General features: G+C 39.2%; 2 protein-coding genes and 1 long non-coding RNA gene across 12 annotated transcripts; 1 reads left to right on the forward strand and 2 right to left on the reverse strand.

The window, feature by feature from the left end:
• Nucleotides 1-1,265: 1,265 nt before the first annotated feature.
• LOC131315980 (uncharacterized) lies at nucleotides 1,266-25,233 on the forward strand. 9 transcript variants are annotated; one of them, XR_009196948.1, is made up of 9 exons: nucleotides 1,267-1,753; nucleotides 2,944-3,147; nucleotides 4,108-4,602; nucleotides 7,660-7,770; nucleotides 18,731-18,919; nucleotides 19,773-19,997; nucleotides 24,294-24,414; nucleotides 24,503-24,674; nucleotides 24,804-25,233. XR_009196948.1 is itself a non-coding variant. In XM_058345244.1 (9 exons), exons 1-8 carry the CDS (start codon nucleotides 1,346-1,348, stop codon nucleotides 24,622-24,624), a joined length of 1,875 nt encoding a protein of 624 aa, XP_058201227.1. In that variant the 5' UTR covers nucleotides 1,267-1,345; the 3' UTR covers nucleotides 24,625-24,633; nucleotides 24,804-25,233. The 9 variants fall into 9 exon arrangements, 3 of the variants coding, with proteins under 3 accessions (XP_058201227.1, XP_058201228.1, XP_058201229.1); XR_009196950.1 differs by having other exon boundaries at nucleotides 4,111-4,602; XM_058345244.1 differs by having other exon boundaries at nucleotides 24,503-24,633.
• LOC131315981 (uncharacterized) lies at nucleotides 9,516-14,674 on the reverse strand. Its single transcript, XM_058345248.1, has 2 exons — nucleotides 13,861-14,674; nucleotides 9,516-9,608 (listed from the first exon to the last, which is right to left on the reverse strand). The coding sequence occupies exon 1, from the start codon at nucleotides 14,552-14,554 to the stop codon at nucleotides 13,895-13,897; it is 660 nt and encodes a 219-aa protein (XP_058201231.1). The 5' UTR covers nucleotides 14,555-14,674; the 3' UTR covers nucleotides 9,516-9,608; nucleotides 13,861-13,894.
• On the reverse strand, nucleotides 15,505-16,928 carry LOC131315982 (uncharacterized). Of its 2 annotated transcripts, XR_009196955.1 has the most exons (3): nucleotides 16,906-16,928; nucleotides 16,051-16,129; nucleotides 15,505-15,746 (listed from the first exon to the last, which is right to left on the reverse strand). It is a non-coding gene; the product is annotated as an uncharacterized LOC131315982 (long non-coding RNA). The 2 variants fall into 2 exon arrangements; XR_009196954.1 differs by lacking the exon at nucleotides 16,906-16,928 and having other exon boundaries at nucleotides 16,051-16,791.
• Nucleotides 25,234-25,703: the final 470 nt, after the last annotated feature.

The following is a 25,703-nucleotide window of genomic DNA, read 5'->3' on the forward strand; positions in this document are numbered from 1 at the left end:
AGTGTTTAGATCTAGGGTTAGAGTAGAATGGTATACCTCTCTAGGTTAGTATCCCTTTGTATTTATAGACTTTGGTTTGCTTGGCCTCCAAACTAGCGCATGGAGGGGACACTCGGGTAACTGCTTCGGGTGATGTCATATATGACGTAAGGGATGAGGCGTTTACGGAGACGTAAGGGATGAGGCGTTTACGGAGCACATGGCCAAGTCAGACCCCTAATGATTATGCTTACTGCACAATCCTAATGGGTCCCTCTTGGCGTAACTGCTTTCCTTCAGGCGGCTTCGAGAGCTCTGGACCGAGTATGCTCCGTGCTCCTAGACCTCGCCGAAGCTTCTACCGGGATCTCCTTTTCAACCTTTTAACCGAGCAAAGCACCAGATCCTTCTCAAGCCTTCGCCAAGTCATGAGCTGGTGCACTTGTGGGACCTCGGTTCACCATGGCTTGGTGAAGTGACCGAACCCCTCAACCGAAGCCACTACATGAATAATCGGACTGATGGGTTTTAGGAAAAGAGAGAGAAGTATGGGGATTTGACTAAGAAAAAGAAGAAGAAAAAGATGAGCAATTTGAAGAGGGTATTTTTGATGCATGACTCTACTTTTGATTTAATACCGAAGTTAGAAAGAAATGTTTCAATTTTTAAAATGTGCTGATTATGGGAATTGGTTGGGTCTTTTGATTTGTGATATTTAGTTAGGGTTTGAGAGAGAGAGAGAGCCTCAATTGACCCTACTCAGCTATTTAACGGAGCTGTTAATCTAAGTCAAAAAAATATGTTATTTATTAGACTAATTTGGACGACGGGGTTAATTGAATAACGGTTCCACGGTTTAGGTGTTTAATTGAAGTTTAACAAATTTTGAGTGTCTATTACATATTGAGATCAAAGTTTGGGAGGTATTTTAAAATTTTCCCAAACTTCAATTTTAAACTTGTGGGAAGGAAAGAAGAAAAAAGGAAAATTGTTAAGAAGAAAAGTATGAGGAATTTTTTTAAAAAAAATGTGCTGTGCCCAAAATTATTTTCTTATTTTTCTCCTATTTCATTTCTAAACCAAACAAGAGGCAAGATTTGTTAATTTTCCTCTCATTTTCCATTTTTTTCATAGGTTCAAACACAGCCTAATACTCTGTTTGAAACTTAAGAAAAGTGAAAGAAAAAGAAAAAAAAGAAAATGAGAGGGAAATTTCAGTATGCACAACTCTAGGATTTGTGTAATTGTGTTATTTTTTCTTCTCTTTCCTTTTCATTTTTAACTTTCCTTTCTTTTCTTTTTACTTTCTCTAATGTCAAACAGAGCATAAAGCCGTAACTCCATTTCCAGAGCTCGAAAAACCTCCATGACTTCATCCATTGCTATCCTGCACCCTCTCTCTCCGTCTACTTCTTTTCCTCTCTCCTCCAGAAACCTCAAATTCCTCTCCAAACTACCCCTCAGAATCACCAAATACGCCTTTCCTACCCTCGTATACTCGACTCCAAAGTCGGCCCCGTCGACCGAGCAGGACATACTCCGAGCCGTCTTGGACTCCAACGGCAGGTCACTCCCAGCCGTGAGGACGTACGAGAACGATCTGGCTCGGCTCACGGTGGTCGGAGCCGTTAACTTCAAGCAGGCGCTCACCGCGGCAGCCGCCGACGGCGGCCAGGTCGCCGACGAGTATGTGAAGTCCGGCACGCCCGCGATGGTTGTGGAGACCGTGATTCCCAGCCCACCAGACGAGCGCAGCACCGTCTCGACTAGACTGGTGCGTATATTTTTTTTTGGGGTCTTTTGCGCTTAATTGGATTGTTTTCATACGAATAAGCATCCATGTTAATTTTCTGTCCCGCCAATGAACAATGAGCTTCGATCAAGCACTTTAAGCACCACATATAAGCAGACTCAACAAGTGTGAATTTCTAGGAGATCTAGAGCAAATTGGAACTACCCAACCAACCTGGCTAACCAAAATTACCCTTGTCGTAACCCACATTGTGGTTGAAACAACTCCAACTGACCATTGATTAAGACCGAAAATGGCACCAAGGAAATACACTCCAAACAAGATTCACCCATTTGGGGCGAAAGCCCATGGCCCGGAGAACATCACCAAAAAATGACGACTGTATCATTATCATAGGCCTTATTGATATATCTAACTAAAGAGCAAAACAAGACTTCCTCCCACCTTTCTTGTGTCTGTTATACTTGATGGTTTGATGACCTAAAAGAGTATTATCAGATATTAACCTCTCAGGAATTCATGCATTTTGAAACTCTGAAATTAGGGAATCCAGCAGAGGTCTAAGCCTATTGCTCATTTACCAAATCCCTAAATGGATGGATGTGTTTTGTCCACAGGTATCTGTGACCGTTATCCTATTTTAGTTTCTGTTGTTAATGGTTTGATAAGGAAAAAAACTATCAATTTTTGAATTTCTGGGTGAAACATAAGGAGACAAATATGGGATGATGTGCAAAGCTCTAAGGAGACGAATATGAAAAGCTCTAAACTCGCCTAAAGATATGCAATGATCATGCATCAGGACAACTTTCATTACAAGTGCGCGAAAACCTAATCGGAGCCAAAATCAAACAAAATATATCATCTCTGTAAATCGAAGCAAATTGAGAACATCTTATCGGAAACAAAAATCAAATGAATCACAGTAAACCAAAGCAAATAGAGAACATCGTATCCGTAACAAAATCAAATGAAAACTCAGTTTCGACGGACTCAATTATTGAAATGAAATCGCTCCACATTTGACGTTACCTAGCCGATCAGAACATCTGTCCGTAACGAGCACCCCGCTCCGTCAGTGCCCTAGACTTCAAATATGTTTGTATTTGACTTAATGAGTGATGAAGGTAATGTGATTTAGCCCTGTAATTCAACAATCTGTATGTTACTTGTTTCCTGAAGCTCTTTTCTGAAGCTTCTCTTGTTTGCAGTTTTTGCCAGCTAGAAAAGTGAAAGAGAAATCCAAAAGGCTGAAAAGTTCACTCCCTAAGGATATCCCTTCCAGCACTGAATCTAGCAATATACTCGCCATGACCTTTAGACAAGTGGTTCTGGAACAGCTTTGGAATTTTGAACTGTTATTGTTTACTCCTGGAACAGAGCGAAATATGGAAGAGCTTGAAAATCCTAGAGAGGTGAGTTATTACACTTCATCTTTGTATGTATCCATTAAAGTGATGAAGTAGTATATGGGGTATTTATGTCATTTTGTGTCCGTAGAGTTTGTGGGTCTATAAATAGGCAGTGCTGGAGCCGGGAATTAGTGCTAGTGGGGGCACCTTTTAAACACACTTAAAAAAAAACATAATGAGCAATGCTAGAATGATAAAAAAGGTTTTGCTAAAAGTAATAAAAAAAGCTAACATGTTCAATGCATAATAATTAAAAATGCCAATGTTTAGCAATTTTGCTGCAACTCAAAAGAAAATTTTTTTTTTTCAAATTTTATTCCTAAATCTTCAACTTCGAATGGTGTTGTGGGGTCTTTCAACAGGGATAAAGAACAGTTCTATTGACAAAATTGTAAAAAGTTGCCAAAATGTCATGCACATACTGCATAGTTTAGGCACTTTTTAATCCTGGAGATTTTGCATCAGATAGTTTCAAATAACAAGTGGTGGCTTTTGTTCACAGTAGACGGCACATTTCACCAGTGTAATGGAATTGTTCTATGACTTGAAACAAAAAAGTTGAGAATGAATTGATATACAACCTTTAGTAGAGGGATTAAAAAAGAATAACTTGTGGAAGACAATTTATAAGGCAACTCCAAATTTTAAAAGAAAAAAAAATCAGTGGGGGCCTATGCCCCCACTAGTCCTATGTTCCCTCTGCCGCTTAAAGTAGGTAGCTAGAATCCTCACTAGGTAGTTTTTATCATTCTAGGAAATCATATTTGAAGCTTTGGTATTTGTATCCCATTTTAGGTTCTCTCTCTTTTCTATCTATCACCTTGATGGTTGCATTATAAAGTACCAGATATATGCTTTTCTTTGTTGTATGCTTTTCTTTTTTGTAATATCATGGTTAATATGTCTTTTTGCAGGTGCCGTGTGATACTGATAAGTTGAGTTCTCTTATTCATTTTCTATCAGCAGGTCCCTGCATCATTCACCGTCAGGTCATCGGATAAGCGGATAATTTCTCTGCTCGGGGAAGTTGTTTGCCTTGCTGCTCTTGAAAGTACTGAAAGGCATTTTCTTTCTAAGTCAATGAGCAGAGCACCAACTAACTTGTTCCGCTGGTTTCGAAAGTCTGAAAGGGTTTCGTCAATGGATTCGTCGGTTACAATTTTTAGGTTACTTGAAGATGAGATTATTTCAGTTGCCAAAAGTTTGCTTGAAAATATAAACTCAGGAAAGGCCAGTTATAAGCCTTCTCAAACAAAGTCAGAGTACTCTTGGTGGACATTATCGATGGGTTCTAAATTGGAAAAGATTGGTGGTCCTGAGTTTGGTACATGGGTTAGCGAGTACGTTCCTGCTTATCTGTTTCAAATTGATTCTGATAGACTCCCCGATCTAAAGCTTGAAGGATGGAAAAGATCTGCTGAGAATAGGTGGGAAGTCCTTTTGACACACAACCAAATGGTACTTCATTCTTTCATCTTTGCACCTCAATGAGTTGTTTCTCTGAGGTGAAACCCTTGGTTAGTACGGTGAGAATTAGACTATAGGGAGGCTTTAATTTTGTACTGTGCCATGTGTGGTATGTTGCTCTTAATTAGTGGATAGACTGTACTATGTTGTGCTGAGCCCACTTGTTAGAATATCTTCTTAATCTTGCGTATGCATCTTTTTCAGGAGCGATTCGAGTATATGGATATTTGTATTTGACAATGCACGTTTTGAAAACAAAATACAGTTACGATGTATCGTACTTATTCATTTCCCTAGTGGCTGGATACCTTGTGGCAGTTTTTGATAATATCGCAGTTTGAGTGGACCTTTTTTTTCTTTTCCTTTTCTATGTTTTGTTTGTTTTACCGATACCTTGTTTTCTATTTCTTTCTTGTGGGTTCTTAATTACTTGTAATCATATATAATTGTCATTTGTCAATCGTGGATCGCATCTTGTAGCAGTTGTTTCTTTAGTTTTGTACTCGTTCTTAACATATACCGGAAAACCAATAATCACGAGGGAAAGATGGAAAAAAGCCAATAAAACTAGAACTAGAAAAAGAAAGGGAAACCCACACCCCGAAGGGAGTAGAATTGGAGCAAGTTAATTTTGTACTTGAGTTTGTTCGTCTCTGTTGGTTCCCAAAATATTAAGTAATTAGGTGGAGAGGTCCCAAGATTGTACTTAGTGATCATTCATCATTGATTACCTATGTAGCACAGACACCAAGGCAACGTACTGGCATCGGACACTCTCAAGATGTATGCCGGACTCTCAATTTCAAAGTGTTCAAATTTTTTTCATTATTTTTAGTTGGACATTGTCCTGACACGCTGACATGCTCAAGACACTCTCTGGACACGTTTCAGACACGTGTCCGACACTTAGTCTGGATTGTACGCTCGAACACCCCAAGGTATGCTCAGGACCCTATCTAGACACTCCGGGGCAAGAATTCAGTTATTATAAAAACATTATAAGTGGGTTGCAAATATAAAATCAGAAGGTTTTAGTCTGTTGACATTATAATTAATACAATACCAATAAAAGAAAAAGGTGGGTCTGTGTCTCCTACTGTCTCTCCTTATCTCTCTCCCCTCTCTGTTTCTCTCCTCCTCTCTCTGTCTGTTTCTCTTTCCTCTCTTGCTGTCTCTTCTGTTCTCTTATTTCAGCGAGAATATACGTATAATTGTAGAATAGTTATGTGTGAAGGGTAGAAATATGAAATGTGGAATAATGGTGAAAATGTAAATTTTGTTGGTCTTGATATAATTAATGTATCTTTTTTGAGTTTTTTTGGGGTGTTTTTTTATTAGTCTTATTAAAACATCTATATTAAAATTTAAAGTTAAAATAATTAAGGTGTCCCCCCGTTTATTAGTCTTATTAAAACATCTCCGGACGCTCTCCAGACTCGTTTCCGACACTCAAAAGTAGAATGTTTTTGTTGGCCACTCCGGATTTGTTATAAAATGCTTTGAACACTCTTGGGACATTCCCAAAACATGTTGGGGTGTTAACTGTATTTGGAGGCTCTAAATAAATCTTAGGGAAGTCTTATTTCTAGTATGGCGAATGATAATTTATTGATTATTGAGACGAAAAGCAAAAGAAAAAAGATTATAGAGACCTATAAGGACAAACACTTTTTGTTGAAATGTTTTCATTAATGATTTACAATGATTACTATTTAAGGTAGAGATGGTGTTGCATATTTACGATTAGAGCCATTTTTTATAGTAAAGATGAATAGCAAAAAAATAAAAGAAAATTATAGTGACCTATAATGATGAAACACTTTTGTTGAAATGTTTTTGTTAATGATTTACAATGATTATAAATTAAGATAGAAATGGTGTTACATGTTTACTATTAGAGCCATTTTTTTAAATTCTTAGATCATTAAATAATATATCTACATATTTTTTAAAACGTGTCCCCAATGTGTTGTGTCCTTGTCAATGCTACATAGCGTGCAACTACTTTTGAGGTTGTGACATGTAGTATCCTTTATGGGTCTGTCATCGTGCAATCTTTTTTGTTGGATCTGTCATCGTGTCGCTTTATTTTTGTTTTCATAATGTTGGAAGAAATGGGTCTTGCTTGGATATCAATGCAAGAGCTTGTCCCACATTGGTTAATTATTACCTCCCAAGCTAGTATATGAGTATTGGACCCTCCATTCATTGCCATTTGGCCCATTTGGTTTTGAGTTGGATGCTTTAAGAAGGTATCAGAGCAAGGCTTTTGGACGCTTTTGAACAGCACTCCCTTGATTGATTGCCCGACTTTGACGTGCCTCCTTGTGGTTCCCATGTTATGGATCTTTCATTTATGTCTGCACGTGCAAGTCAAGGTGCGGGCAGCGGGAGACTTTTAGAACTTGTCCCCGATTGATTAATGTTTATCTCGCAAACTAGTATAAGCCCTCCACTAATTGCTGATTGGATTTGAGTTGGATGCTTTAACATGAACTTTTCTGTCTATTACAACACAGTTATAGTTCCAGCAAGTCGCTGGAAAGATATTAGTTGCAAAGTTATGCAATGTTGTTGTCAATAAGAACTGTATGTGGTATTACTTGTGACTACGGTTAAGCCTTTACTTGAAACTCGTTTCAAGCTTTGAAATTTCTAGGGGCCTTTTGTTGGTGTGCTTTTACCCTTCTGCATATTAGTAGACAGTTATTGGAGAAATAGGAACAGTTAGAATCTTCAGCTGGAAGTTGTTCCAGACAAGATGTGAAGCCCCTTTTAAACTCTAACCTTCAGCTGGAAGTTGTTCCAGACAAGATGTGAAGCCCCTTTTAAATGTGTTTTCAAATGACAATGAATTACTCCTTGCAAAAATATGGTGTGTATTCATTTTAGGTTAGTGTTTAGGACGACTAATTGATACATATGGTTTGATTGGTGTAATTTTATTAATTGATTGAAGAAGTTACTTTTTAGCTTTGTTACTTGTTAGTGTCATGTTAGATTGATGCTCACTTTTTTATCGTGTATCTCATGCAAGCCGTTTTCCAGGTTGCATTGGCTAACATTCTGGATATGTACTATGAGGACTCATACACACTTCCTAGAAAACAGCTATCTTGTGGTGCAGTTGCAAAACCAATCAACTTGTTCACTAATAAGGTATGATAAAACTTTTTGTCTTACTTTTCCTTGGTTAAATTGACGTTGAGCCTTGATTTCATATTATCTGCCACCAATTGGAGTTCTCGTTTCAGTAAATTTGGAACTCTTGTATTTTTTTTTCTATGTTGAAAAAGTTAGTAATTTGTAGACTCATATTGTTGAAATACGCTTCTATTTCAAACCTGTACTTGGTAGAGATTTTGTGTGACCCAAAAAAATTAATAAGTAAAACCTTGTTTTAACCTCTAGTCGTGAGAATGGTGTATAAGTGCGGGTGTCGATCCATGTGTACTATAATGAGACCAAGTTGTGCTAGTTTCAATCAGTTTCTAATTTAATTCAAAAGAATTTGTGTTTGGTTTATGACTTATGTGAACTAGGATCAACAAAAATAAAGTTGTGGAAAGATGAGAGAGAAATCTAGGGTCTTGAATCCACTTCCATCGCATAACAAAGTGTATAGTTTGGGTTCATTATTTAGCTTAATATGATTATTCCTAGGGCTTGCAATCAATCCCTTCAATAGATGCCGAGAAAATATTGATGGTTTTCCAATAGGCATAGACTATAAAATAGCACACATTGTCTTATTGGCATGACCCATGTCGATGCACAAATCTTCTAATAGCATGATTTGTCTTGCCGCTTGTGGGCATAAACTATCTCAATCACCCAAATTGCAAACACAAGAAACTTGAAATCTAAAATACAATTACAAAATAATAGAAAACATTGAATTGAGTTATCGCTAATTAAAAAGGGTTCTAGTATACAATGGAAAGTGAATGAAAAACCTAGAAACTACTCCCTGTTATCTCCTACAAAATTGTCTATATGTTTCGGTATATAATGTTTTGTATATGCAATATGGATCTTGTTCTTGATTAGGTCGATAATACGATGTTTTCGAAATTATCTAAAACATTATGGATTGTGAGATATAGCCAATTTTTTGAAGGGCATGTATGTTGAAATTGACAAACAAATTGGGACGGAGGGAGTATATAAACAAATTTTCTTGGGTGGAAGCTTCTTCTCTACCCTAGAGAGGATGTTTAACCCCTCATGGAGGCAATCTTCAAGCTCCTGTTGGTGGAGCCATGGAGATCTCTTTTTCCTGTTGCTCTTGTGTCACGCCCCGTTCCGGAATAGCACCTCATCAGCCTATCCCGATACAACACGCGACAACCACCCACCAGAGAATAACTAAAAACTGAAGTTCAACAGCCACATTTTATTTACATCTCAAACTAACTGTCATTTACAAACTACCGCGGAAGTCTGTCAAGAAATAAACTTTACGTAACCAACTATTGTCCAAAACTAAACTCAGCAAATATCAACTACGGGCCGGGAGACAAAGACTCCCACAGGCCTCAACCACGCATTCCTCGAGCGAGTCACAAACGCAAAATGCGATCTGTAGTGGACACCGACCTATACTTGCAAAACTAAACGAGTTCCAGGAGTGTAAATGAGACATGGATGTTGTTCAATAGAAACAATAAATCCAAGTTCACCATTAACTAAGCATAAAGCAAATAATTGACACAATGTCGTTGTCATTAATCCGACACAAAGTCACTAACTCGACATGAAGTCATAAACTTGGCATAAGCCAAAGAATTCAACACGAAGTCAGAGGCACGACACGAAGTCCGGCCTTTGGCCGTTGTTGCCCATCGACACGAAGTCACAGTTCAATATCACGATGTCAATTTCAATTGAAGAACATCTATATGACTCGAACGCTCACCTCGGTCTCCAACAAAAAGAGAAACCAACACAAGCTCACTCCCTACGTGGAGTTGCGGTGCTCGTTGTTGCCTCTGAACCTAGCATATAATCCACACATTTGAGCACAAAGTCTAAATTCTCATAACAAAGTATTGAATAACCGCACCAAAGCCACTACAAGCTCCAACTTCCCTTTTATACTAATTCTCAGCAACACATCATCTAGTTTTGTCAAATTTGGCATCTAACTCATATTTTCAGCAACTATAAACACATATCACAGCACTTTGAGGCATGTTCTTAGGAAATACAATAATTTCCAGCAACTATTGCACAGTTACAGCACCTATAATTCTTATTTTCAGCATTCACTATCAATTCCCTGCACATGAAACATATTACCTGCCCTTTCTAGTGATTTCCAGCAGTAATTTAAGTGATTTCAGCATCCAAACAGCAGTTTTTCAGCAACCTATTAACAGATTCAGCACCTCTAATTCATGTTTCCTGCACCTATCTTCAGTTTTAGCAACTTATACCCAGTTTCAGCACTTGTAGACTATTATTTCAGCACATACAAGCAATTTCCAGCATCTACCACTAATTTTTAAGCACTTTTGAGCACCCTTCATTCACAGTTTCCATAGTAAAATTCCTGCAGAAACTCAAATAACAGTAACCTAGTCACCAAATTCAAGTCCTAACTTCCAATTCTTTAGCTTCTAGTAAAGATTAACAGTTTCTTAGAGAAAAGCAACAAAGAATAGCCCTAATTAGTTGAACCCAATTGATTTCAGAAACCCTAGTAACTCAATTCATGAACATAATGGATTATTGGATCAACACCCACAAGAATACAAGCAAGAGTTGCTTACCAAATTAGGGTTTTCAATCACTCTCTCCCCTCCTGCTGCAACTTCCTCTCCTTCTACCTCTCTCGCACGCTAACTCTCTCTTTCTCTCCCTCTCTCTCTTTCGGCAGTTCTCTCCATCTCTCTCCCCTAACGTAGAAGAGAAAACCCCACCCCTGGGTTTCATTTTTTTTAACTCTATGTATATAACAGGTGTTATAAAGAGAGGTGTTATAAAGAGAGGCTATCGCACACATGCATTTTAAATAATTGCACTCCACCTCCTTATGTTATAAAAATAACACTTAAGCACCTAAAGTTAATAGGATGTTACACTCTTCCCCTCTTAGGAATTTTGTCCGCGAAATTAGTTACCTCAGACAAACAACTGAGGATAGTTCTTTCGCATCAGCTCTTCCCTTTCCCACGTGGCTTCCTCCTTTGTATGGTTACGCCAGAGCACTTTCACCAACGGTATTACCTTGTAGCGAAGAACATGTTCTCCCCGTTATAGAATCTCAATCGGTTCCACAACATATGTCAAGTTTTCTTTCATCTCTATCGGTACCGTACCCAAGACATGAGATGGATATGGTATGTACTTCCTTAACATTGAAACATGGAAGACGTCGTGTAATCGTGCCAACTCCGCTGGTAAAGCCAAACGATACGCCATTGCTCCAACTCGTCCGGTGATCTCATATGGCCCAATGTACCTCAGAGCCAACTTCTTCTTACCCTTGAAACGTACACCACCTTTCCAAGGAGACAAACAAATAAACATTCGATCACCAACTTGAAACTCCAAATCCCGCCTCCTTTTATCTGCATAGCTCTTTTGTCGATCTTGCGCAATTTTCAACCGTTCTTTTATGAGTTTAACACCATCAGTAGTTCGTTGTATCAATTCCGGACCCAGTATTTGCCTTTCTCCTACATCGTCTCAATAAATAGGAGTCCGACATTTTCTGCCAAACATAGCTTTGAACAGTGGCATGCCAATACTGCTATGGTAGCTATTATTATAAGCAAACTCCATCGTCAACAAATATTTATCCCAACTGCCTTTAAAATCAAGGACACATGCCCTCAACATGTCCTCCAAAGTCTGAATAGTTCGTTCGGATTGCCCGTCTGTTTGAGGGTGAAAAGCGGTACGGAATTTCAAAGAAGTACCCATGGCATGTTTCCACTCCGGTATAGGAAAATTTTGCAACAAACCTGCCAGTCGTTGATGTTCCGCCTTTACTTGTTGACACACCAAACAACGAGCCACATACCAAGCTATCTCCTTCTTCATCCCATACCACCAGTAATGTTCTCTAAGATCCCGATACATTTTTCGTGCTTCCCGGGTGCATTGCATACGGTGAATTACGAGCCTCCTTCAGAATTTCCCTCTTTAAGTTTAAATTCCTAGGAACACACAACCGATTCCCATACATCAACACTCCATCATCCCGAATTGTGAAGTCCTTCCGTTTCCCCTTTCTCACCTGATCTCTGAATCCCCTCAACCTTCGATCCTCATACTGAGTCTCCCGAATGTGATCAATCAACACATGCCTCACTCTAATCTGAGCTATCAAAGCATTAGTTCTTGTCAAAACCAGCTCTACTCGCATCACCGCCAATTCAATAAAGATATCAACTCGTGTACATTGAACACAAGCCAACCTCCCAGCTGTCTTCCGAATCAGAGCATTGGCAACCACATTGGCTTTCCCCGGATGATAGTGTATAGAACAATCATAATCTTTGATTAACTCCATCCACTGCCTTTGCCTCAAATTCAAATCCTTTTGTGTAAACAAATATCTCAAACTTTGGTGGTTCGTGTAAATTTCACAAGTCACCCCGTACAGGTAGTGCCTCCACAATTTTAAAGCAAAAACCACCGCCCCAACTCTAAGTCATGAGTAGGATAGTTGCGCTCGTGATTTTTCAGTTGTCTCGACACAAACGTAATAACTTTACCCCGTTGCATCAGAACACAGCCAAGCCCCCTGATGAGATCCATCACTATATATCACCAAATCCTCATTACCCATAGGTATAGTCAATATTGGCGCCGCCACCAATCGAGTCTTCAACTCTTAGAAATTGTTTTCACATTCTTCGGACCAAGTAAATCGTACATCTTTCCTTGTCAATTTTGTCATGAGTAACGCAATAGCAGAAAAGCCCTGAATGAACCTCCGGTAGTATCTTGCCAAGCCAAGGAAACTACGGATCTCAGAAACATTAGTTGGCCTTTCCCAATTCACCACTGCCCCTATCTTCTTTGGATCCACGCAAATACCGTCCCTGGAAATTACATGACCCAGAAACACAACACTATCACACCAAAATTCACATTTGCTTAATTTACCGTACAATTGCTTCCCCGCGAAGTCTGCAATATGATTCTCAAATGCCGTTCATGAATCATGATCCTCCTTAGTCCGGGAGTAAATCAAAATATCATCAATGAACACAATCACAAATGAATCCAGATATGGCTCAAATCCATAAACACTACAGGAGCATTAGTTAACCCAAAAGGCATAACTAAAAACTCAAAATGACCATACCTCGTTCGAAAAGCCATTTTGGACACATCACTGTCCTTCACTTTTATCTGATGATACCCCGATCTCAAATCTATCTTTGAAAAGACGGCTGCCCCTTGCAACTAATTGAACAAATCATCAATTCTGGGCAAAGGATACTTGTTCCGAACTGTAACCTTATTCAGTTGCCTGTAATCAATGCACATACGCATGGTACCATCCTTCTTTTTCACAAAAAGTACCGGTGCTCCCCACGGTGAAATACTCGATTGTACAAACTCTTTATCTAGCAAATCCTTCAATTGAATTTTCAGCTCTAACAACTCGGCTGGTGCCATTCTGTAATGTGGAATGGAAATAGGATTCATCCACGGTAGCAATTCGACAGTAAACTCCACTTCCCTATCAGGCACAATTCCCGGTAACTCATCTGGAAACATATCCGGAAATTCTTTCACAATAGGAATATCGGCCAACTCCAGTGGTTTCTTTTCAGTGTCAATCACAAAAGCAAGATAACCCTAACATCCCTTCCTCAACAAGTTTGCTGTCTTTAAATGCAGAATTTATACCATTCAAAGAACCCTATTATCACAATAGAATTTAATTTCCGCCTCACCTGGTATTCTAAATACAACTTTTTTATTAAAACAATCTAGAGATGCATGATGCGGTGATAGGAAATCCATGTCAAGAGTAATGTCAAAATCAGACATAACCAAATGAATTAAATTCGCCTCTAGTTTCCTATCATTAACACACACTACACAATTTGGGTATGACACCCCAACTATCACTACCTGTCCAATGGGGGTAGATATCGCCAAAGCAATAACTAATAGCACACAAGGTTTATTTAAACGCATGCTAAACACGTTGACACAAAAGAATGCGTAGAATCTGATCAATTAAAACTTGTGCATAAATTCCAGAAACTACTGGGGTACTTGTCACCACTTTTGGAGTAGCTTGAACATTCTGTCATGTCATAGCAAACACCCTACCCGGTGCAGTAGAACCATTCACTCCACAACCACGACCAACAGAACTACTCGAAGCTTCGCTTCCAACAGGAACGCTGCCAACTGAAGATGCTGCCGGCGCACGAGGTTTTGTACACTGTGTTGACATATGCCCCATTTCACCACAATTGTAACATTTAATTCCCTTGCCTGCTTCCGGACAATCTCTAACACGATGATAAGGAGAACCACAACGGAAGCACCGAAAGAAAGTCCCTCGACCACTTGACCCACCTTCCCTACTCACGCTTTGCTTACTCACCTCTTGCCCTTGTCCACTTTGTTGTTTGAAATCACTTTGCCCCTTCAAATGTTGAAATCTGCTTCCACATTTGTAGTCACCACCAGATTTGCTTGCTTGCCTAACTTGATTGGCTGCAGTTTTGCTTCTCTTAGTCTGTTCCCGCTTTTCAAACATTTCTTCAACATCCTTGCCAACCTTGTTTGCTGTTTCAACCAAATTCGCATAATCTTTTTCTTTATAAGCCGTTATTCTGGTTCGAACATTATCCCCCAGTCCACTTCTGAACCGTCTACCCTTCTTTTCTTCAGTATCCACCATATCCGTAGTATAAGCTGAAAGAGCATTAAACTTGGCATCATATTCGGCCACCGACATACTCCCCTATTTAAGATTGATAAATTTTGCTTCTTGCGCAAAACGATACATCTCAGGACAATATTTATCATTAAAGGCCTTCACAAATCTCACCCATGTAATTACTTGTGGCGCAGGTGGCTGAACCAGTGTTCTAAAACTCGTTACTCGGTACTTGCTCGGCCAGGCACCTTGGAGCGAGTACTCGGCGTTAGTCGGCGAGTAATGCCCACCGAGTAGGGGATTAGTCCTCTCGGCCAGGCACCTTGGAGCGAGTACTCGCTGAGTACTTGGCGAGGAATACTGAGTTTTAGAACGTTGGGTTGAACATCGGGTAATGGGGCTGAGAGTAACCTCTGACTTGCCTCGCACCATATTAAAGCTTGCCCTTTTAAGGTAAAAGTTGCTAAGGTCAGTAACTCCCATAGCTGTTAGAACCCTCTCAACCATTTTCAGCCAATCCTCTGCCTCTTGAGGTTTAAAAGTACCCTCAAACTCCGCTGGATAAAGCTTCTTGAATTTCTCTAGTAATCCAACATCCTGATTAACTGGAGTTGTAGCTTGTCATTCAACATATTGTGCTATAGCTGCCAAAAGTCTATCTATGTCTCTGGCCCAGCCTGAACTTCTATCGGTGCAGCCCCACTAGCCGCATCACACGAGAAGATGCTTCCCCTTTCGGATTTTCTATTTCCCTTTACCTGTTGTAATTCACTTTAACAACAATATAATAATGCAACATTTATCATGTTAGATGAACTAACACTAAGCTTGACTCAACAGAAAGGAACAACTTCCTATTGTCCACTACTAGACCACAACTCGCTCAATGACACTCAGAATCTAGATAACTCTAGCTCTGATACCAAAACTGTCACGCCCCGTTCCGGATTAGCACATGATCAGCCTATCCCGATATGATACGCGACAACCACCCAACGACAGCTACTAGCAATTCCAGAGAATAACTAAAAACTGAAGTTCAACAGCCACATTTTATTTACATCTCAAAATAACTTTCATTTACAAACTACAGCGGAAGTCTGTCAAGAAATAAACTTTACATAACCAACTATTGTCCAAAACTAAACTAAGCAAATATCAACTAACGGCCGGGAGACAAAGACTCCCACAGGCCTCAACCACGCACTCCTTGAGCGAGTCACAAACGCAAAACGCGACCTGTGGTGGACACCGACCTATACCTGCAAAACTGGAACCCAAAACGAGTTCCAGGAGTGTAAATGATATATGGATGTTGTTCAATAGAAACAATAAATCCAAGTTCACCACTAATCAGGCATAAAGCAAATAATCGACAAGAAGTCATTAATCCGACACGAAGTCACTCACTCGACACGAAGTCATAAACTTGGCATAAGCCAAAGAATTCGACATGAAGTCAGAGGCACGATACGAAGTCCGGCCTTTGGCTGTTGTTGCCCATCGACACGAAGTTACAGTTCAATATCACGAGTTCAATTCAATTGAAGAACATCTATGAGTCGAACACTCACCTCGGTCTCCAACAAAAAGAAAAACCAACACAAGCTCACTCCCTACGTGGAGTCGCGGTGCTCGTTGTCGCCTCCAAACCTAGCATATAATCCACACATATGAGCACAAAGTCTAAATTCTCATAACAAAGTATTGAATAACCGCACCAAAGCCACTACAAGCTTCAACTTCCCTTTTATACTAATTCTCAACAACACATCATCCAGTTTAGTCAAATTTGGCATCTAACTCATATTTTCAGCAACTATAAACACATATCACAGCACTTTGAGGCATGTTCTCAGGAAATACAATAATTTCCAGCAACTATTGCACAGTTACAGCACCTATAATTCTTATTTTCAGCATTCACTATCAATTCCCTGCACATAAAACATATTCCCTGTGCTTTCTAGTGATTTCCAGCAGTTATTTAAGCGCTTTCAGCATCCAAACAGCAGTTTTTCAGCAACCTATTAACAGATTCAGCACCTCTAATTCATGTTTCCTGCACCTATCTTCAGTTTTAGCAAATTAAACCCAGTTTCAGCACTTACAGACTATTATTTCAGCACATACAAGCAATTTCCAGCATCTACCACTAATTTTTAAGCACTTTAAGCACCCTTCATTCACAGTTTCCATAGTAAAGTTCCTGCAGAAACTCAAATAACAGTAACCTAGTCACCAAATTCAAGTCCTAACTTCCAATTCTTTAGCTTCTAGTAAAGATTAACAGTTTCTTAGAGAAAAGTAACAAAGAATAGCCCTAATTAGTTGAATCCAATTGATTTCATAAACCCTAATAACTCAATTCATGAACATAATAGATTATTGGATCAACACCCACAAGAATACAAGTAAGAGCTGCTTACCAAGTTAGGGTTTTCAATCACCCTCTCCCCTCATGCTGCAACTTCCTCTCCTTGTACCTCTCTCCCACGCTAACTCTCTCTTTCTCTCCCTCGGCAGCTCTCTCCCTCTCTATCGCTCACACTATTTCTCTCTCTCTCTCTCTCTCTCTCTCTCTCTCTTCTAATGTAGAAGAGAAAACTCCACCTCTAGGTTTCATTTTTTTTTTAACTCTATGTATATTACAGGTGTTATAAAGAGAGGCTATCACACGCATGCATTTTAAATAATTGCACTCCACCTCCTTATGTTATAAAAAGAACACTTAAGCACCTAAAGTTAATAGGTTGTTACATCTTGCCCCTCTCTCTAGCCTTCTTAGAAAAGTCCAAACCCCTAGACAAGACTTAGGGTTTCCTATTTATTCCCTCTGTCCCAATTTAAGTGTCCATTACAGTTCTGTGTGCCATTTTCAATCATTTATATCTTTCAATGTATATTGCTAAAAATTTACAATATGGATCTTGTTTGATAGATCTCAATTATTTCTATAAGACAGTGATTTTAAAAACATAAAACATAATATATGTTGAGAGATATAAGTTATAGAAAATGACACAAAATCGTAGTGGACACTTAAATTTGGATGGAGGGAGCATAATTATTGGGCCTCAAGATATGTCTGGAACTTAAAGTTATAACAAAACACTTGTCGACCGTTCAGACAAGCCTAGCCATCGTCTGGATGGGAATTCGTGAAGGTTCACGATCAAATTCATTAAGGGCCGTCTCCAGACGCAGAAAGCAAATTTCGATGTTTCTCCTCTTTTGATAACTATTCATGCCTCCAATCTCCTCGGCAACCCTCAAACAGTCTCTCGGAAGCTTCGTTTCACATCCAACAGTCCACTGAACTTGCAAGCATCTGAAACATATTAAAACTCACCAAGTAACTAAATGGGGCTTAAATGAGTATGGTCCCCTGTGGCCTAAAGTTTCATTTCAGTAATTCTGTTCTATTTTTTATTCAATTTGTGACTTTGTGTAAAGTTTTTTGAATTTATTATTAGTCTTTACGAGATAAATATAAAAATTAGAAATTACGACCTAAAGCAAAAAAAAATCACATATGGACAAAAAAGTTCGAAACAACTTTCTTTTATTGTCTTTAGTGTCGTTTTATCTTAACTTTTTTCTACTTGGGTTGATAATCTTATATTTTTCTGATTCCTCTCGTTGAGGTGAATGATTAACCACAAAAAAATTGACGACAAACTAAACAAAATATCACTGAAAATCACTGAATACCCACTATCAGCAATTGGTAATGAAACAAGATTTCATGAATTGTTATGGTTGAGTGTTTATTGTGAATGTGGTTGCCATTAACATGAATTGGAATCTTCAGTCTTAATTATTATGTTTGGAAATAGTAAATTATTTCTTCTCATATTTTCTTTATTGATGTGACTTTTATGTTTTCTGGCTGGGTGGTAATTGTGTGAGGGCTTTCTGTAATACTCCCTGCACTCCGATTTGTTAGTCCTTTTTGGGAGTTCTTGCCGTTTTAAAATTGCTTATATGTTTTAAGTGATTTCGAAAACTTTGTTTGATAGAATTAATTGAGATCTATCAAACAAGATCCATTGCATACAAAAAGTATTGTCAATCAAAAGATATTATCTTTTCGGTTAGAATTGAACCAGGGACAAAAAAATTGGAACAAAAGGAGTAACAAACTTGACTCAATGCTAGTTGGATTGAATTACATTATAACAGGGCTTCGTTCAGTTGAATGTTTTGATGCATACGAAGTGCTAGCTGATTGAATTCCTTCAAATCTCACAGAGAACCTCTTCGCTGCTGAAAGTGTTCTCCATTGCTCTTGCAAGTGGATTTTTTCTTGTTGCCATCGGTATTTTTGGTCAACTTTGTATGCCTTATCTGCATGGTGGAAGAAAATACCTCGGAGGAAATCATTCGGTTCAATCATCTGAGATTGACTTTATGCAGCATCAAGCTATTGACTCTACTGAGGTATGCACTCTCTGAGACAATTACGCCTCCCCTTTGTTAGAGTTGTTCACTGTGTTCTTGATGCACACTGAAATTTTAAATGTGTTCAAGAAGCTGCTCTACATACTAGAGAATTAGAATAGAAGTTGCTTGCTAGTTCACATGAGGTGCAGTCATGATGTGATGGTTTGAATTTGTCATCCATGTATAACCTGTTCATTAGTCATAAAAGAACATTTGTGTTGTATCAATGTTGCCCGATGCTGCTTCCTTGTCAATAAAGAAGTAACTATCAATGCTGATTTAACTGAACTTTTTGAGTACTTGACTCACCAATTATCGATATCAGTCACTTGTTGATAAGTAGCGCCTCACCAATTATTGCTAATACCCATACAGTAAGTTTGTTAGAGGAATTGTAAAATCTGTAAGAACAGTTTTTCTTGTAACTATATTGTGGGGTGACATGGGGCAGGTTCCTTCTCATCTGATCCTCATCTGATCCTAACCTAAACTTGGGTTTGGCTTCCATTTAAGCACTCTATGTAATGAAATGCCCACATATATGCAATCTATGTCCGATACAATTACTAGTTTATTTGTAGACGGATAATGAACAATTACCTAAAAAAAATACTACCAGAGGAAATCAATAGAAACTGCTGTAAGTTTGTCCCTGCTGATGCATCCTCGTTAGCATAGGGTTCACATTGTGTATATGAAAGACTGATGCTGGTAGCCATGTGTGGCTAGTGTGTTGGACTACTAGTCTACTCGATGATGTTCACATATTTTTGACTTTAAATGTGTTGCTCATTGTTTTCATGATTCTCTGTTGGCTTTCTTTTACATAATGGCCCATTTGTATTTGTAGTTGGACGACTTTTGCTTTTCAATTGTCGAAAGAATCAAGGACGCCTTTGGTTGGGCTGGGGATATAATGACAGAGAAGAGTGTAGGTGCCTGGATTGGAGAACTCCCAGTATTCTTGAGAAGTGACGCTGATTCCAATTCTGGAAAGACTCCCTCTTGCTCTATTCCAATAAAGGAAAATGGTGAGGAATTGAAAAGTTCTGCCCAGGATATTGCTAGCTATCAGGTATGCTAAATCCATTTGTCATTGCTAAAAACATTTTGTTTTGGGTTTTCCAAGTTACAGAAATATGATATGATAGATACTCCACAAATAAGAACAATGACAGCAAAGGAATATAAAATCAAAGTGCACTTTTACGTGTTTTTGCTGGTTTGAGTCTGCGTTCTGTGTACAACAGCACTCTTACAAACATGACATCCCTATGTTTGTCAGTCTCTTGGCTATGCACATGTAGTCTGGGTCTCGTAGTCATACTTATTGCCTCACTTTGTCGCCACGAATTGCACATCAGAAAACAAACAGTAGTAACCAAGAATTGATAGTGGGCAGATCAGCTTTGATTGCTTGCTAAGATCGATGAGAGATTGTTCAGGATCAGTAAAAGTTTGGTGAACTTCGGAAACAAACTTGTGAGTTTATCACCGTATTGTTCTTTTGGAACCTATGTGCTTGCTTTGTTAATCTATAGCAGAGTTTTCATAAGAGTGAAGATAACTGTCTTCTTTGCAATGCAGAAGCACAATAAAAATAAGCATATTTTGGATAAACTTATTGGTTCTACTGTCATCACTAGATTGATTGGTGTTGACCTTTGTACTTAATGCTATAGTTTCTGATACGTTATCGTGATAGGCTTACCTGAATAAGTACTGTAAAACTTAACAATTTCCAGTATCTTAGTCTGAATTGCAGAAAAATTGATTCTGTTTGGAACTTCTGCATTCCATAACGTGACCTATTTAGATATCCTGTACATTTTTTGCTTGTCCCCTTCCAGCGACAATTACATGTACTATGATGCCCAATAAGACCATAGTTCCTTTTGGCTCCCTTCTATTTGCGACATGGTTGTTTATATAGCTTCTAATACACCCCATGCGGCATCACACATTGAGGACTAGCAAGAATGTTGGTATTAGTAAGGGCCTCTCTGTTATTTGGTTGATTCTTATTTCAGATAGAAACGTATTCTTTTGCAGTCCTTGAAAGAGGTCCTCACAAGTTACATGGAGTCTTTTAGGGCTTGATTGTTTTGGTATTTGGATTTTGGGGGGGTGGGGGAGAGAGAGAGAGAGAGAGAATTTATTGGGAACCGTGCACAAAGAGAGAATCCAAAATCCCAAATCCCAAACCGAACAAGCTCTTAGTATGTGTGTGAGAACCCACCTAAGGAAAAAGAGTCCCACATTGAGAATTTCTAGGAAGATGAAATGGTATATATGACGACGTCCACCAGCTACTGTATAACTTGAGGTTAACCTTTTGAGCCAATTGGTTAGGCAAATGGTTAGCAGGCCAGCTGGGGCGGGTTGTTACAGTTGGTATCAGAGCACAACCTTGGTCTACATGGTAGGGACCACCTCTAGAATATGGTACAAGCACACTGATTGTGCTGTACAGAGCTAAGTGCCACACTACCACTAGGGGAAGGTTGCTAGGCCAATGCAACGGGGATGTTAAATCTTAAGTGAGGGAGATTGTGAAAACCCACCTAAGGAAAAAGAGTACCACATTGGGAATTTCTAAGAAGATGAAATGGTATATAACTATATATGACGACGTCCACCAGTTACTGTATAACTTGAGGTTAACCTTTTGAGCCACGTGGTTAGGCGAATGGTTAGCAAGCCAGCTAGGGTAGGTCGTTACAATGTGTCTGTTTCTTGGTACCGTTGTTAGTGGGTATGATGACTAGGGTTGCAAACGAATAGAGCCACTCGCGAGCGGCTCGAGGCTCAGCTTGCTAACGGCATGTTCGAACTCGGTTCGTCAAATAAATGAACGAGCTCGAGCCATCATTCTTGGCTCGTTTTGCAAACGAGCCGAGCTTGAGCAACTTGATGCTCGGCTCGGGTGAGCTCGCAAGCTGGTATACATAGTATACATACATATACATATATATATATATATATATATATTTGTATATATTGACTATATACAACTTTGGGTTTTTCTTTCCACTTGTTAGCACGTGGCATATGCAGCCACACGTTTTACTTTCCATGTTTTATACCTATGTCTACTGCATGGTTTTACAAGGGAGGAGTGCATACCCTTGCACATCTTTTACCGAATGTGGGACAAGTCTTGAGGTAGGCTTTACATTGTCAGGGGAAAAAAATGAGTCCCACATCGGAAGTTCTTGAGAGCTCACACCCACTGTACTAGCATAAACAAAGAGTCCAGCTCTCTTTCTTTTTCACGTGCTTCGCAAAAGCTTCCCCATATTTGGCTAGCCACAGCAGCCGAGCTTGAGCCAACTTATCTGAGCTCAATTCGAGCTCGAGCCGAGGTAAATTAAGGCTAGCCGAGCTCGATCATGGTAAAGCTTGGCTCGGCTCGTTTGCAGCCCTAATGACGACCTTTGCCTTTACTTTTTGATTCTTAAAGAAAACTTTACTGGCATAAGCACACACATGACGCACTTGTAAGCAGTGTCAATACAAATATGATGATACCACCTACTTTTCCCCTCTCCTTTGTAGCGTGGTTAAAATGGTTGTTTCTAAAGCCCAATGTATCTCTTTCCATTGTCATTATCTCTTTTTTGTTCCTCCCTCATTTGCGTTTTCTGTTTTACTCGTTTAATGATGAAAGGGGAGAGGGGGTCATCTTCTGGAGGATGCCACTCTACCCATTTTCCGCTATCTGTTTCCATTTACAACACAATTGATTTTATTCTGTTATCTTATCGCTACCCTCAGCTCCAACTTCGAAAGACTTTCTTATTTCTTGTCTTGATGACTTGCTAAACATTGATTGTCTGGCAATGCTTTTTATGTCCTCTCTTAGGTTGTGTTTGACTTGGGTGATGACGTTGTTACGGATGTGCTTCTTGTCCCCATAGTTGTCAAAGGCACATTGAAAGAAGTGTAGAGAAGGTGTGCGCCTTTGCGAAAGGCGTAGACTGGCGCGCTTCTTTCAAATTTGATCACAGCTTTTGGATCAGAGACTAGGTTAAACATATAACCATTTAGTTGACCCTTTCTCTCTTTTGGATGCTTGTCTTTTGTTGGTTTTGACGTTGTAGTTCTTCTCTAGAGTCTAGTCATGCAAGAATCGTTGACTATTTGATATTTGGTGGACCTTTTTTTTTCATGTATCTTTTGGATGGTATACTTTCTATAACTCATTGGCTTAGTGTTTATTATTTAAAGTATTGGTGTATGCTATTTTTCCTATGGATTATTCTAACCTCTGCCCAAAGGGTGTAGGATAATAGGTCAAAGGTGCATTAATATCCGAGAAAGATGTTTTGATATTTTCTGAAAGTGTATTAATATCCGTGAGATATGCATTGATATCCGAACTTGTTTGGAATTATGTTCATATATTAGGCAGAGGTTAGTAAAACCGTTTTCCTATTTTTTCCGCATAGGTGCGCCTTGCCTTGCGCCTCTCACCTAGGCCCCAACAGGACTTTGCGTCTTGGTGCGCCTCTCGCTCTTAACAACTATGCTTGGCCCTCTTCCGGAAAGATTGCCCCCTCCCTTTCCTTTTGGCTTTATAATTGTCTTCAGTATATCAAAAGCATGATAGCTGCCTGCCAATTTAATAGCTCATGCACTTAAACGAAATTAGTGAACAGTTTTAGGAAAAGAATGAACCTTGCTGACAGAGACATGTAGAGGAACCGACTATTTGGAGATAAACCAAACCTTACGGAACTGTTATGAACTTCTAGTATATTGTTTGAAGCTTTACTAATGGGTACAAATGTTCCTTGGTCTATGCATCAGTTCATGGCTGACTTTGCATACTTTATGAGTTGCTTTGCTTCTAGGCTCTTGTACGAAGTTCTTCCTCCCTTTTTTCATTGGACATTATTAAATTTCCATAAGTCAATGGCATGGTATCTATTGACTTCCAACTGAGTAGGTCATGTAAATTAGCAAACCTAGAGGACTGCCTTAAAAAAAGAATGAAAGTTGAAGAGGAGACAACTGTTTAGGCATGCAAGTTAATTGTTTGAAGCTATGCTAAATGTATTGGCATCTTAGTCCATTTATTAGTCTATGATTTGCTTTTCATATTTTGCGGCATCAATACACACCCTTATATTGCATAATTTCCAATCAATTAAGATGTATTGACTCCCGTTTCAGTCTTCTAATTCTTTGTGTTCCTAGTCTGTATCAAAACTTACATTTTTGTCTTAGCCTGCCTCTCTCGCAATCGCGAGTGGACTCGTATGTTTGTGAAATACTTGGGAGAACATTGCATGAACTCTAGTTCTCTATATTCCATAACCTATCATCTATTATTGACTTGTTTAGTTGTCTTGCGGTCCCACTTCAGGTAGTTTTATCGGCTGAAGGAAAGATCATTGGGTTTCAACCTACAAGTCGGGTCGCCGTTAATAATTGGGCATCCAATCCCTTAGCCAAAGAGCTCTATGGTGGGAGAAAACTCTCCGCTGGTAAAAATGGACTGCATTCCTTTTCTCTTGCTTTTTGTTAGAAAATACCAAATGAACTCGCTGATTTTCCTTGTGGACTTGTTTGAAGCAGGTTTTATTGAACCTAGTGTTAAGATAAGCTGTCCAAGTAATGTTGCTGTATTAGAGTTGTTGATGTCTTTAAATCCCGACTCGAGGTTTGCATTTGCCAGGCCGTCAATTGATCGATGACCGAAGATGGTGAGCTTAAAAAATTCAGTCAGCTAGTGGGTAGTAACAGTGTAAGCTTTACACCCTAATAACATATTTCAAGTGCTTGTTACTTCTTATTTTAAAATGAAGTCAATGTATTCCTTTGAGTTCTATTTGTTCGTCAGTTGATTGTTTGTGCTTTTTCTTTTGATGAACAGCTTTTGGTTAAAATATGAACGTACTAGGGGCATGTTTCAGCTGTACTGAAACTGGAGTTCAGTAAATTAGCTGTGTTGCGAACCAAAGCAATTTGATTCTCTCATATTACTGGGCCGGGTTGTTGGGAATGGATAATGGGAGTGATGGAAACTACAAAGAGAACGAGAGTCGCACAGGCCATTGGATAAAGAACAAAACCAATTAGGGTTGGAGTGGATAGGAGTAAGAGTTGGAGTGAGGGCTATGTAGAAGCAACAAGAACGAGAAGAGAGAAATGTTGTCTCAGTTGTATCGCAGTGGATCAATGTATTGTTTTCAAACAGAGATGAATTCAATTTGCACTCTCGACGTGTAAAGGGTGAACATTACTTACCACTTTAATCGATCACCTCACTGGAGGCCACTACTCCTTTGATTTTATTGAACTCACTATGAATAGTGGACCCAATAAATTGGCCAATTGCAGTAGACCGGAGTGACGTTAGATTGCAGAATTACATTTAGAATTCCATGATTTAGTTTTAGCACGGAGTTAAGAAGAAATTTCTCTGTGAAGAGGATTATTAAAATCACAAAGTACCAGAGGTGAAAAGAGCCTGAAACACTGCACGCATCTACTAATGTGTGGGCACACGCACCTGAAATTTTATGGAAAATTGGGTGCGGGCCCTTTTTGGAAAGCGCGGCGAAACGTTTGGATTCAGTGTCGCCACTCGGATTTTAGCGGTGCAACACCCAAGGAATTGAACTTGAAACGTTTGCTACGTTGTTTGACTTTGAAAAAGGCGTAGACTGGTCCATCGTCACCTTCGATAACTGAGGTTCAGGACCCAGGTTACAAGAGGAGAAGGATTTTATGGCACCCCTCTCGCCCAATCCGGAGATCGGTCTCTACTTAG

Source organism: Rhododendron vialii, chromosome 2a (genome assembly GCF_030253575.1).
Source record: "Rhododendron vialii isolate Sample 1 chromosome 2a, ASM3025357v1".
Classification (NCBI taxonomy): domain Eukaryota; kingdom Viridiplantae; phylum Streptophyta; class Magnoliopsida; order Ericales; family Ericaceae; genus Rhododendron; species Rhododendron vialii.

Bases quoted from the DNA above. Each gene is read 5' to 3' on its own strand.
- LOC131315981 (XM_058345248.1), bottom strand. From the start codon at position 14,554: ATGTCGGTGGCCGAATATGATGCCAAGTTTAATGCTCTTTCAGCTTAT.
- LOC131315980 (XM_058345244.1), top strand. From the start codon at position 1,346: ATGACTTCATCCATTGCTATCCTGCACCCTCTCTCTCCGTCTACTTCT. The intron at 4,603-7,659 runs GTACTTCATTCT...GCCGTTTTCCAG, and splicing joins TTTTGACACACAACCAAATG to GTTGCATTGGCTAACATTCT. The intron at 19,998-24,293 runs GTATGCTAAATC...GTCCCACTTCAG, and splicing joins AGGATATTGCTAGCTATCAG to GTAGTTTTATCGGCTGAAGG.